Below are 13680 nucleotides of genomic sequence, written 5' to 3' on the forward strand. Positions count from 1 at the left end.
TTTCAAAAATTTTTTAAATCAAATTTATTATATTTTTTCCTAAAAGTCAAAAAAGCAAAAAATAATATATTTCCAGTTCATTCCTGTTCCTTTTGCTCATTTGATGTGACCATTTTTGTTTTGGGGAGACTTTAAATATATATTTCATGTTTCTGAATGAAACAGGTTGGCGTTTCGGGGCTGTTTTTGGAAGGTCCGGTGTGTTTCCCAGCGATTACGTCCATCCTGTAGCTGCTCCTGACTTCCTGTTTCTGCCAGCGGAGCGTGCGGAGCCCCGCGACAGGCATGGACGGGTTGCCGCATCAGCTGCCGTTGCTGTGGCGATGGGCTCGGCTGTAGCCGCCCATGAGCTCGAGCTCTCCACAGAGGTGCAGACTAGGATTCTGTCCTCAGATTATACTCCCAAATTGCAGTGCACAAATACACTTTTGGGTTAAAATTCTGATTTACTTTTGTGTGTGTCAGGTCGTGAACGAGATGTATGGGGACAGCTGGAGTGTGGAAATGGATGATCTGCCTCTGCACAGCAATCAGTATTTAATGACTGAGTTTGCCAAGAAGTACTTCAGAGAAGCCCAGAGGAGCAGGAGGTCAGGCAGATGCACTCCAACACATGTTCACCCAAAATAGAGCCAGAATCAAGCCCCAATTTTACATCTGATAAATAAACATGGCCGACTGTTCTACTGTTTATCCCTCACAGTGATCAGAAAGCCAAAAAAGGGAAGGAGGCCAGAGATCCTGCTGATATGGTCAAATTCTCCAAGGTGATTCTACTGACCCTGCTCAACTCACACTTATGTTTAAACTTGTGCAGTTTGTTGCATTATATCATAAAGATCAGGAAGGAAAAAGATCATCCATTGGTCCTGCATGACTGGTTGAAGGATGTGGCTGATTATGCACTCCATTTTTACTCAGAAGGTAAAATAAAGTCCAAGTTTTACCCAGCTACCCCAATCACAAAATTCAACATGGCCTCCCTTTTTACAAAACATGGTTTATTTGCACTTCCTACATTATGTATCTCATGAAATTAGTCATAAACACAGTACTCTACAGGTTGTCCCAGTGAAGATGTTGCCACAGTGTTTGAAGGTTCAAAATACACAAAAATATATTGGTTATTATTAGCTTGTATTGCTAATAGTAGTTGATCATCGGCACATTTCTCCATGTTTTGTTTTTAGTCTCCAATCCATGAGTCTCTGATTGACTTCTCTGACAGCGGGATGAACAGAGTGGCTGCTGATATCTCTATAGGTAAGAACAGAACTGACTGGAATGATAGAAATCTGTTGGGAACCTTGGCATAAACTTTAAATTATGATTAAAGTTGAAATACGCATGTTTAGCGTCTCCAGTTCATTTGTGTTTTTACAGTTTCAAGACTATTCCCAGGATTACATCCACTGTCACATCATGAATTTGAAATAATTATTAATGTTTTTGTTTTATCATGTTTGTGTTACTGCGATTATGTTACATGTCTTAACAAAACCATTCACAGCGCTGCTGCCAGGCGTCTGACAAAATCATCCAAGCGTGATTGGATGATCACGCTTGATTGGGGCCTTGGAATCGCTTGGAATCAGTCCTGATGCAACCACACTATTTGTGAAGCAGTTTAGATTATTTTTATTATTTTTCTCACAAGTGCTTTGTAAATGAAGTTTTATAAAAATTTTTCCCCAGCTATTATGAAGTTTATGGGAGATTTTCCAATGAAAGGCCAGACTGAGCAGGACCTGGTGGCTACTACTCTAAAGGTATAATTTTTGTTGTAATAAATTCTCAATAAACTGCATTTAGGAGCGTTTTCTGAGCATCATTTATATATTCATTGGTCACTGCAGTTAAGTAGCGACCACGGTCTGACAAAGGATGAAGCCTACTGCCAAGTGATGAAGCAGGTCACTAACAACACCAGTTCCAAACAGTAAGACCTCCAGTCCTCACAGGTTACCCTCAGAGATGGGGTGATTGAGTAGCTATAAGTATGTGTGTGTTTCCTGCAGGGATAGTTGCCAGAGAGGATGGAGGCTGCTGTACATCCTAACAGCTTTTCATCGCTGCTCCGACGTCATGAAGCCGTTTCTGCTGAGGTTCCTGCAGGATGCCTGCGACAGCCCTGGGATGCCATACCAAGGTACGCAACCGATTAATTCATGTTCATCACATCAGTCTAAAAGACTGCACTAAGATGCTAAAAATTTACCACAACATGGACGATCTCCGTAGAACCTTGATAGCTGGTATGAACTAAGGATACAGTAGACTCCATTTCCATGAAAACTGCCAGACTTTTTCGACAATTAAAGCATCTCTCTACTGTAATATGCTTGTGGCGGCTCATTACATGGATGACAGAATATCAGTACCACAGACGACCACATGTAAAAGTGCATTTTACATGTGATTGGGGTGAACCTCCATGGTTGGCCATCCAAACATCTGGAGAATGCTTGTCTACATGCCAACCTCACTGACCCAACTGACAGTCCTCCAAGAACTTTATTGAAATGTTTTTGCAAAGACAAACCCACGTCCAGTTCTGCCTCCGCTCCAGGTGCAGCCAAAGGGATCTAGCCAAACAGCTAAAACACAGAATTCACAACCTCAATATAAAAAGGCGCAGTGCCTTGCACATAGAGATAGGAATGCGTTGGCTTCTACCGGGGAGACGCACACACCCTTAATTGCAGAGAGACCAAGAAAAGTAATAATTTTTTTTCAAGCTGGGGAGCCAATGAGAAATGATTTTATCACATTGACAAATCATATTAAGGGCTGAACAGGGATGAGGAAAAGGAAAGCAGAGGATCATAGGGCTAATGATGCATGTGATCAGCCCAGGGTGATTAAAGGATGTGGAGGTTGAGCCAGTGTTTTTTTCTTACTGTATTCTCTGAAAAATGCACACAGAGCACTACACCATTTTGAAATTATTGCACAGGATGGCATGCTCTGTAAAGAAACACCAGTCACCTGATGATGCAAAAATAAGCTGAAGAAAGTCCTTGTTGTGTCCGTCCTTTCATAGTGAGACAGAAACTGAGGATGGGGCTGCAGAAACCTCCCGTTTAAAAAAGAAAAACATAGATAGTTGCACAGAGCAGATGCTATACAAACATGTTACCTGTGGTGAAGGAATTCTGGACACAGTCCTGGAAAAGCAGAGGAAAAACATTTTTTTGACTTGCTTAATGAGCTCAGTAGGGTCATACCTGGCGTCCCACTGCAACAGAGTTTTCCAGCTTGGCTACGATCCAGCAGCCTTTGAAGGATCACAGCGGTCCAGGAGACCTGGACTTTATAGGTTCTTCTTTATAGGTTGTGAACCATTCCCAGTGTTGTCATTGGGATCAGTTCTTCGCCAACAGACTGGGGTTCGTCATAGTTCTGTATTAAAGTGTTTACTACCTGCTGGTTTAATTTGACAGGTATCGCCAAGGCTTGTCAGGAGAATCTGAAGAGGACATTCCAATATGGAGGACGCATTCAGTATCCTAACAGTATGGAGATCAAGGCAATACTGGTCAGTTGTTTTATTTCCTTGTCAATTATCCTTGGATCTATTGCAATATTGTTAGACTGAGGAAAGTAGCACTGAGATAAAAAGAAAACAGCTGCCACATTGGAACTAATATGGCTGCATAAATTAAAATAGAAATAACTCAAATTTGAAGTTATGTTTTATACAAAATAGCAATAGTTGTTAGTACATGGGCTTTTTTGCTATAAGATTTTGCACTATAATGACACAGAAGTTATCTTATTATTTTTGGATTGACCAACACAAAGTAGCACATATCTGTAAAGTGGAAATAAGTGATTCTTCTTTACCTACTTGGCTCACCAGCTTTCCCACCACTGCTGACCAAAAAGGATCCCCATAGTGTCATACTTCCACCACCGTGTTTTACTATAGGAGTTCAAGACAATCTGTAGATTATGTCATTTGCCAAACATACCAACCATTGTGTGGGTTGAGGTCAAAAAGTTGCTGATTAGTGGTCCATTGCCCAGACTACTAGATTAGGTGGAAGGATATATCTTAGTACGTTTGATCTATATTCTTTCACCTTCCAGAAGATGGATTGAATAAAGCTGCATGAGATATGTAAAGTTTGGGAGGGTTATGTTTCATGTTGTATTAAGAGCCAAATGTAGAGAGGCCAGTGGCAGACAGAGTCGGTGGGATTTGACAAATAAAATGACTTACAAAAACAAAGGAAATGAACTCAACACTGTAAAGCAAATGCAGAGCTGGCAGCCAGCAAGAATAGAGCTAGCATTGAAGAGAAAGGCAATGGCAAACAGACTACAATAAACAAAGAAACTGGTAGGGAGGTAAGGAAACAAAGAGACTTTTAAACTACTGGGAGAGTTCATGAGTGGCATGGGAATCAGGTGTGACTAATCAGAGGAGCGCAGCGCAGCTGAAGAAGAAACAGATCAGGGAAAACGGAACGACTTTAATCACGATAATAAACAACCCAAAAGCAATCCAAATGCAAATAAAAGTGAGAACCAAAAAATACAAACACCTGTGGATTTTTAGATAACTCCTTTAAGCTTTGAGACTGGCCTGTATGCTGTGCTTCATGATGCTGCTCGTTCACTAGTGTTTTCTAACAAACCTCTGAGACCTTCACAGAGCAACTGGATTTATACTGAGAATAAACTGAAGAAAAGTTGAATCTATTTATGAATTACATTAATTCTAAAGGCAGTAGGTTTGCACTTCATTTTTATTGATGTAAAAATGCTCAATATAAATGCACACTTTTGTTTTTATGAAGATATAGTTTATTCCTCTTCACAATTTGCTACTTTGTCTTGGTATAGCACATAAAAACCCAACAAAATATACCGATATCTTTGGTTTTGATATTTCTATTTGCCTTGAATGTATATTTTGATAGTTATTTGACATTTAAAGCGTACGTACACTAAAAGAAACAAAGTCATAGATCAATTAACAAACATGCTCCATGATGTTATTAAAAAAAGACCAATTTTTCTGATTTGAAAACAATGTATGATTATTTTATTGTTTGTAAAGATTTAAAGATGACTGATTTGGTGATCTACTCAAACCTTTCCAACTTGTTGGAAACAAAAACATTGCTTTAGGCCATGCAGACGTGTCACAGTTCATTCTCTTCCAAATAAAATGGTATCAGTGAAACTGATACCCCGTCTTGAAGAAGGGCCTGTCTGAATTTGCTGAGCGTTAAGCAACAGAAACTCGTAGTCAAACAATTTGCACACTGTCTGCAGTAATACACGGCACAATCAGAAAAAGTGAACGCTGTTTGGGAAGACTTGTTTTGACAGGTTTATTCTAATCCTGAATGGAAAAGTTCATATTTGTAGTTTTAAGTGCTTTGTTTAAATACATGACAGAGAGCTATCAAGGGCTCACTCGTGACAGTAATGTTGTTTGGTTATATGGATGGGTTCTCTGATTTTTCTTTTTTCTTTTGGCTGTGTGTGTAGGCTGGGCGCAGCTCAAAGAGACAACTTTTCCTGCTTCCGGGTGGGATTGAAAGGCACTTGAAAATCAAAACATGCTCTGTAAGTGTAACTCAGATTCAAAGAGGACCAGTAACACTAGCTGTAATGAACTATAAATATTAAACACTACGACTGCATGCAGTCTACTCGGACCAAGCGAAAAATAGTTGTGGCTGTTTTAAAAGTAGGAAAAAAACAACACGCGTGCTAAATCTGTGAGGAAGGATGGATGTTAACAAACTTATTTATGTCAGGTCGCGTTGGATGCGATTGAGGAGCTCTGCTCAGAAATGGGACTACAAAGACTGGAGGCGTTGGATGAATATGCGGTCTTTCTGGTAACACATAGAGGTAAAGTGTGGAGGTTTTGCTGTAGGGGAACTTTAAATTCTCAACCCTTGTTGCATTATGTAGCTACATAAGATCTGATAACTGTGCTGCTCTCTTGTGTAGGTCAGAATGTGCGTCCCCTGAACAAGCGTGAGTACATCCTGGACATCGCCACAGAGGCCGAGCCAGTGGATGCCAACTACAGTCTGTGGTTTAGAAGGGTCGTATGGAGTCTGGCTCTTAAACTTGACAACGAGCTTTATGTCACCATGCACTACAACCAGGTACAGCACTGTCTTTTAAGCTGAGCAACGGCTAAACATCCCTCTAGCCATCTGGTCACAAAGTTACAAGTTACCCAGAGAAGTTTTCTTTCCTGAGTAATCCTCTCCAGCTCAAGGTGTTTTAGAAGGGATGCATAGATACCCAAACCAGTTTAAATGACTGGAGGAGCAGCAGCACTATTCCAAAATCCCTTAGTCTTTCTTTAGGAGGACAGTGGAGGAAACTGGTTTCTGCCTCTTGTTTCGGTCAGGATTTATGTCTCATGACCATTAGTTGGGGGCAGGAATGTAGACAAACCGGTAAATCTTAGCTTTCTGGCTCAGCATTGCTGCAGACAAGGCCCCATTCTATCTATTTGTCTCGCCCGGTTTCTGTTTAAACAAGTACGAATGAATGAAACACCAAACATAAATGTCTGGTGGAGTTAGAAACTATCTAGCAATGGCTTCCTTTGCTTGCTCCTCTCTGCTGTACCTATAAAACCAAAGCTGGCCTTTCTCCCTGCTTTCTGCAGGCTCATACAAGGTAACAACTGAACCAGGGTGGAGTCAGAACGAAGCAGAATCTATTATTCTTCACTTTAAAGGGAGGATGGAAGCACATATAACAAGTGCTCACAAAGGGGCATCTGCATTTTATTGGAAACTGTGCATGTACGCAGCAGTTGCTGATGCCTGGGAGATAAAGCTCCTTAGCTGAAAATCAACAAACACCAGTTTATTAATATGCTTCATGTAGCACAATATTGACAGTAGATAATATTTCTGTACCTTGTGGAGACTGCCTTCCACCCAGTTCTGTCATTTTTCCAGGTCTTACCAGACTACCTGAAGGCTTTGCTGGGTGTAGTTCCTCAAGGTAAGCCCAGTGACCAGCATATGCAACAAATTGCCAGGCTGGGCTCTCTACAGCATCGTGCCAAGGACGCCATCTACCTGCCCACGCTGTAAATATATTCTCCTGATTTTGTTTTCAAGCATGAATCATTTTCTTCTGCATAAACTAAAGAATAAAAATAAGCAAACTAACCCACAGCATCCTGTTATCCCTACGCTGTCTTCACATATCCAGACACAGTAGCACATGTAACCTAATAAAACCCACTGAATGTTTTTGTGTGTTTCTAGCCGCGAGGTGCAGGAATGCGTCCCCTCACAGTTCTACAGCAAACAGGGTTCCCAACAATGGCTGAACATGGTAACGCAGCACATGCAGTACGTCCAGCCTTTAAACCCGCACCAGGCCCGCGCACAGTTCCTTGGTAAGACTTTGTTAATGTGTCCAACATTTTTAACATTAAGATGAATGCCTAAGAGACAGTTGTACGTAGATAGGCTCTTATATTGTTGACTATTTCTTCTTAGATCAGAAACTAATTCAATAGTTGAAATGTACATCAGATTGATTTTTTTTATAAGTGAATTAATATTATTTTTTATGTGGCTGGTTGTATAAAGAGATTTGTTTGTGTGTTTCTCTTCAGGTCTGGTCAGTGCCTTCCCCATGTTTGGCTCCTCTTTCTTCTACATACAGAGTTTGAGCTCTTCATCTATCCAGGCGCCCTGCATCCTGGCTGTGAACCTGAACGGACTGCACTTTCTTAACAAGGACACCCACGTGAGTAAACGGCTAGCACATCCACAATGTCAGTCAGACATCCACAGAATCAAAATTCATGCTTTACATTACAAAATTGAGTGAGTGTAGCAATGTGATGACTGCTTATTATAGCTTTTAAGGAGTTAATACTTTTTTCTTTTTTTTTACCAAGTTACTTTAAAACAAGTCAAATAGCCTCCTCCGCTGGTGAAGTTGTATACTTGTTTGCTTGTGTTTATTTTGTATGGAGTCCAAATGATGCCAGATGTTTCACTAAAGTAGGCCAGGGAAACCTATTTCTAGTTTTAAAATACCATATGACCTGATTTGTTAATTAATATCTGACAAGTCAATGAGACAAATTTTTGCCACTAAGAGTAAGGGTTCTTGTGCATTATTATCATTATTATAATTGAGTTTTTACATTTAAAAATGTCAGCCAGAATTGTAGCAGAACCTTTTTTTATAGCTACAAAATGCATGTGGCTCTTTTGTTTCTTGCTAAATGTAAAACCCAATTTGTGTAATTACTAAAACTGTTCATTGTACAATCAGTCTACCCAGAAAATTTGTTCAAATAAATCCTAAAGTTAAAAGCTCAAAATAAATATAACATTCATGCTGATGATGATTCTATGTAAACTTTTAATCAGACCACACCACTTTCCCTAAATCAGTGATCAAGGTTTAATATGGCAAGGTTGTCAAGAAGCACCAGGTTGAGGCAGAGCCGAGGCACAGATAGGTGCTCAAATTATGTATTTCAACAGGTTTGATGATTAAATAAAAATTTTACAGATTGTGCATAAACAAAAGTGAACATGGAGCATGGACTGAGGTGCATGAAAACAGAAGAAACTGACAGGCAACATGATTGCTGAACAAGAAATAGGAGGTTGATTAATAAAAGGGTGCAGCTGTGAGGGAAGGCAAAGCAGGCAGACTGAGGGACGTGACTAATCAACAAAGAATAAGCTGAACTGATTCAATTAAGGAACATGAGAAACATCCTGACAATAATCTAAGAAAAATACATGGAACACAAAGAAAAACTTTGGAAATAAAGATTAAGGAATAAACTAATATGGCAACACCTTGACAACAATAACAAATATGGAGTATGGCAAGACCGGTGAAACATAAATAACCCACAAGGAATTGAACACAAACAAAAACCGAACCAAAACATCCAAGGAATGTGACAAAGGGAACACTGTTTCCCTAAAAATTGTTTTCAAGTCCAACTCCTAGCACTTGCTGAGCTTTATGTGTGCCATCTGGAGAGAGTAAACCACATGCAAAAAGAAACATAAACCAATTGAGAAATGTTTATATTTGTTTGTTATGCTCACTTGTGAGCATGTTTACATGTGTGCGATTAGGATGCCATGGTACGTTTCCCGCTGAAGGAGGTACAGTCGACCCGCACCCAGAGACCAACTTCAGGCTCCAGTTACCCGTACGTGGAGATCATGATCGGAGACCTGCTCAACCAGCGAATCACGCAGCTGCAGCTGGAGCAGGTGTGTAACTGTCCTCATAAAAGATTCAGCAATGACCAGTAGGCAAACATTACATTGCATAATGCACAAGTAAATCTGCTTTCACTTTAACGGGTTGTCTTAAGTTCCATATCAATCTGTGTTTGTATGTTTCCCAGGGCCTGGAGCTGTGCCGAGTCATTGCCATGCACATGGAGAACATGCTGTCATTCAGAGAGAAGAGACTCACCTTGCCACCAAGTGAAATCACTCTGCTATAGCACAGAAATTACCATGGATGGACACGAAAATCCTTCTTTAGTGCCCCATGAGGGCACTGTATCTACCTCTAAAATGTTTGAATATTTTGATATTTTTATATTCTCATTTTATTTGAGCTAAGATGAAATGTGCATTTATTGAAATTAGATGTGAGTTTGCGCTCAGCAAAAGGAAGAAGTTCCTCTTGTAGGTGTGCAACGTGTTTTCCTGGCAGTTTACCTTTCTACTAAAACAGATATGCAAATTGAATAACCTACATGTTTAACCTTGCCTTGCATTAGCAAATGATCATGGTTTCACATGATGCACTGTCTTTCATTAGACCTGAATATGCATTTAAATTCATCCCCATAAATCAGAGACAAGGTGTTCTCCTTGTTTATGTGCAGATAGAAGCTGGAGAATGCAACCAACTCAATTCTTTTTCTCCTCTTTGCCATGTAAACAAAGGCAAATATCTAACCAGATAGCACTAAATAGGACCAGATTTTGGTGAATAAAGTTTGAAGCCACATTAATAAACAGTATGCACTGAATAAATTTCTTTTAGTACAATGAATATTTTATAAAAATGTCTACAATTAATGTATTTGACTAATGCTGGACATTAAAGTTTGTAATATAATCTCTGTGTGTTCGAATTACCGTATATTTTTTATGGTGCCTTTAAAAAGTCTCCTTGCCCCTTTAACTTAAACCTGAATGTGTTTTATGCAGGCAATCATAAATTACTTTAAAATTAAGTGAAATGAAAATTGTTTGCAACATTATTATTATTATTATTACAAATGTTTAATTACAACCACACAATGATTCAGCTTACATAGGCTTATATTTATAGTAAAAAGAGGATTTAAATCCTTCATTTACTGGAATGCTTCAGAGTTTTTTAACACAACTGTTATTCGACATTTAAAGGCACATTGAAACACAACACAAATTGAACCGACAGAATTGTGAAGAATACGTTGTGTGTGGTAGGGAAAATAAAAAGTTTTGAATAGTGACAGTTCTTTCAAACAGTGGAAATAATTTGCTTGCTGACTCAATCTTCACCACCTTCAAAAATTTTGCAACTAAATTTTGCTTGTTTTTTCAACATGTAAAATTTGGTTTTATGGTCAAATAAATCTGGATTTCAAAATCCACCCATTAAGACTAAATAATCTGAAAATCCTCTTATTTATTCTAAATAAAAGAGCCAAATCGTTAGTCTCGTTTTCATAAAATACTCAGATAACTGCTTTAAACTTCATCTTGTTCATTAACTAATGAACAAGTTGAAATTTAGTTAAATAAACTCGAGGTTTAGTTAAATAAACCTCATTCAGAACCTTGAATTCCGAATAAGGTTCACTGTAAAGTGTTAACCTTACGAGAAATAGGAAAAATATACCTTTCATCGTTTGAATAATCTCCTAAACTTTTAAGAACATTATTCTGACTTGGAGAAAGATTTTTCTATAATATAATTTTGATAAGTTCGTTTGTGACTTTCGTATCAGTAATACAAAATTTTTAGGTGGAGCAGTCTCAGTTCAGTTGTAATATTTGAGTATCTAATTTAACCATTGATTTTACAACCGCTTGTGCTGCTTTTGTAAATTATTTCACTGTGTTTTTTGTGTTTGTTTTGATTTTAAACTCTCATTGGCTACTTATCCGGGGTTCGCTTAGATTTGTTGTTTTCAACGTACCTTTTACTGTCTCCAATACGCGCTTGTAGCGGCGCCGCTGAGTCGGTGTACTCCGTGTTACAGAACGAGCACTCCTCCCCGAATTTCTCGGGCGCGTGGGTGTTTCTGACTGGTTTCTTGCAGATTTCTTTGCCGTCATTGGTGAAGAATGACGAGTTTCGTGTGAACCGGGAAAGGGAGGGGGTTGTGGTCAAACCCACAGCGACCTAAACAGCCCCGGGAGGAGAGGAGGGTAGAGAAGAGTTGTCTCAGCAGCAGCAGCTACAGCTGGAGCCCCGCGTTTAAAGCCTGCATGGGCTAGTCCGTTAGCTAGCTTAGCATAGTCCGCTGCGCCGCTGATAACTCCGGGCTCGCTTGCTACGCGTTTTCCCTTCCGTCCCACCGGGTCGAGCCTGCTCCCCCATTACCCTCTTCGAAGATGATGAAGTTCAGGTTTCGTCGGCAGGGCACCGACCCGCAAAGAGAAAAGATAAAACAGGAGCTCTTCGCTTTTAACAAGGTAAAGTAACGGGACAAGGAGGGGAGGGAGGCAGGCAGGCGTTCCTCATCTTCTGCAGATCTGCCACCCCACAGAAAAAGCAACTGAACGGGTCTGTTTTATTAGAAACAGGGTGCGTTTTAGATGGAGATCACGCTGCAGCATTTAAACTAGCTGCTCGTCTCTGTGTTGCTGTTATCGTGCAGTGATTCCCACACGGAGAGACATTACCGCTTCTGATTGATGGGGCTGAGTGCAGACGGGACTCGGACGGGCTTTGTTGATGGTTTCATGTGACCTCCTATCAAAGTTTACAGCAAAATCAGTTTGGAACTTAAAAAAAACTCTTGTGGTGTTAGTTACATACCTTTTTTGATCACTGATGGGGATTATCCGCGATTACAGATAAAGGAGATTGAGCAGTTTCAACAGTTTGATCCAGAAATCATATGTTAATGATTTAATCTAGATGGGGACAGCGTCTCTCTCTCTCACACACACACACACACACACACACACACACACACACACACACACACACACACACACACACACTCACAAGTGATATTTAAACTTATACAGCCCCATGCTTCTGTCAGTCTCAGCACGAAACTATGAATATGAAGTTCAACTTCATTTTCTTAAACTGCCTCGTTTTGAATAATTTTCACTAACAGAGGTAAAGCAACATTAAAACACGGCTGTGTAATGAAGTGTGGATTTTACTGCAGGATTGCAAAGAATACTCTAGTTTGAAAAAGGCAGCTGAAGGAGGACAAAAGCAGTTTCTGCTTTGTGTGTTTGAATCGATGACTTCATTAGAGAACCAAGCTGACCTGCTGCTCTTAACATAACACCGTATGAGTGAGTTTGGTAGATTTTGACATGGATCATGAAGGATTTGAGTTGAAAGTCTTTTGCACTTGAGACAGATTCACTCAGATGTCCTCCAGTCATGATGGATTCTCTTTTAGATGGCGAAGTTGAAGCAAACTGTGGTGTTAATAGTGATCACATCAAGAACTTTAACCAGTGCTGATTTGTTCCTGTGCAAATTCATAACGTGTAAAATAAATTTTTGTGTAATGTTCTTTGTGTGTGTGGAAAACGGCAGATCTACGCTCTTTGAAGAAATATTTTCACCTAGTTTAAAACTATAACACTTTTAAGACACTTTTAAGACTATAAGACACTTTTAAGGGATTTTAACACCGGGACTCAAAGGGAAAAAAAATAATAATTCACCTGAATCTACATATTACTTCTTAGACGATGACATTGAGTAATTCCAATTTTCCATCGGAAACTATTGGTTGTTGCCAAATTTCCCTTAAATCCTGAAATCTATGACTCGTTCTCACATACTGTTGAAACTTTTTAATTTTATTCTGTAATACTGTAAAGTTTTCGCGTGCAAGCATGAAAATACAAGGTAAAAGAAAAGGTGCAACTGGCAAAATTATTGAGGATGATAAATAGTTGAAATGCGATTGTGTAGATTAGCAAGTGATTATTAGAATAAAAAAACTGAAAAAAGACTTTGCAGGAGATGATAAATAGCTTGAGCACTGCTGTGAAACTTGTGGTGTCCGTAAAAGGATTTTGCAACAGATCTTTATTTAATTTGGGTTCAGGGAGATGATGTATTGATTAATTTTTGGAGGTTCTGCAGCTTGGCCAACAGAATCTCTGAATTGTACTCGTGTACTGTGCAGAAATGAGCCAAGCTTTCAGTGTTGTGGCCTTGAGCTCATGTTAGGTGAGACTGAAAGTGTTCCAGAGAGCGTCCCTATCCAAACATTTCATGTTGAAAGACTCATTTAATCAATACCGGCTCTCCCGAATGGAGCCAGATAAACGCGTAGATCACTACTGTCATTTAAAATAAACTCAATGCAATTTATATGAGAAAGAAAACTTGAGGAAATACAACATAATTTGATTTTGGCACGTTCTTTCTCATTTTCAGCATCAAAACAATTAGTCACAGTTGGGAAAGCTCTTA

General features: G+C 39.4%; 2 protein-coding genes across 3 annotated transcripts in view; both read left to right on the plus strand.

Moving 5' to 3' along the window:
* myo15a (myosin XVA) overlaps positions 1-10107 on the plus strand; it is a 53327-nt gene extending 43220 nt beyond the window's left edge. For both annotated transcript variants that reach the window (XM_023349701.1, XM_023349702.1), the window contains 16 exons: positions 166-368; positions 466-590; positions 704-767; positions 1191-1263; positions 1696-1769; positions 1857-1939; positions 2019-2149; positions 3444-3538; positions 5506-5583; positions 5778-5874; positions 5977-6137; positions 6951-7084; positions 7266-7399; positions 7622-7755; positions 9120-9260; positions 9398-10107. In XM_023349701.1, the coding sequence (XP_023205469.1) occupies positions 166-368; positions 466-590; positions 704-767; positions 1191-1263; positions 1696-1769; positions 1857-1939; positions 2019-2149; positions 3444-3538; positions 5506-5583; positions 5778-5874; positions 5977-6137; positions 6951-7084; positions 7266-7399; positions 7622-7755; positions 9120-9260; positions 9398-9499 (1829 nt within the window). In that variant the 3' untranslated portion in view covers positions 9500-10107. The remainder of the gene's footprint in view (positions 1-165; positions 369-465; positions 591-703; positions 768-1190; positions 1264-1695; positions 1770-1856; positions 1940-2018; positions 2150-3443; positions 3539-5505; positions 5584-5777; positions 5875-5976; positions 6138-6950; positions 7085-7265; positions 7400-7621; positions 7756-9119; positions 9261-9397) is intronic.
* A 1183-nt stretch (positions 10108-11290) lies between these two features.
* Positions 11291-13680, plus strand: part of llgl1 (LLGL1, scribble cell polarity complex component) — a 36695-nt gene continuing 34305 nt past the window's right edge. The window contains exon 1 of the mRNA XM_005806063.2: positions 11291-11696. Within this exon, the coding sequence (XP_005806120.1) occupies positions 11616-11696 (81 nt within the window). The 5' untranslated portion in view covers positions 11291-11615. The remainder of the gene's footprint in view (positions 11697-13680) is intronic.

Source organism: Xiphophorus maculatus, chromosome 16 (assembly GCF_002775205.1).
Source record: "Xiphophorus maculatus strain JP 163 A chromosome 16, X_maculatus-5.0-male, whole genome shotgun sequence".
In the NCBI taxonomy this organism is placed as follows: Eukaryota; Metazoa; Chordata; class Actinopteri; order Cyprinodontiformes; family Poeciliidae; genus Xiphophorus; species Xiphophorus maculatus.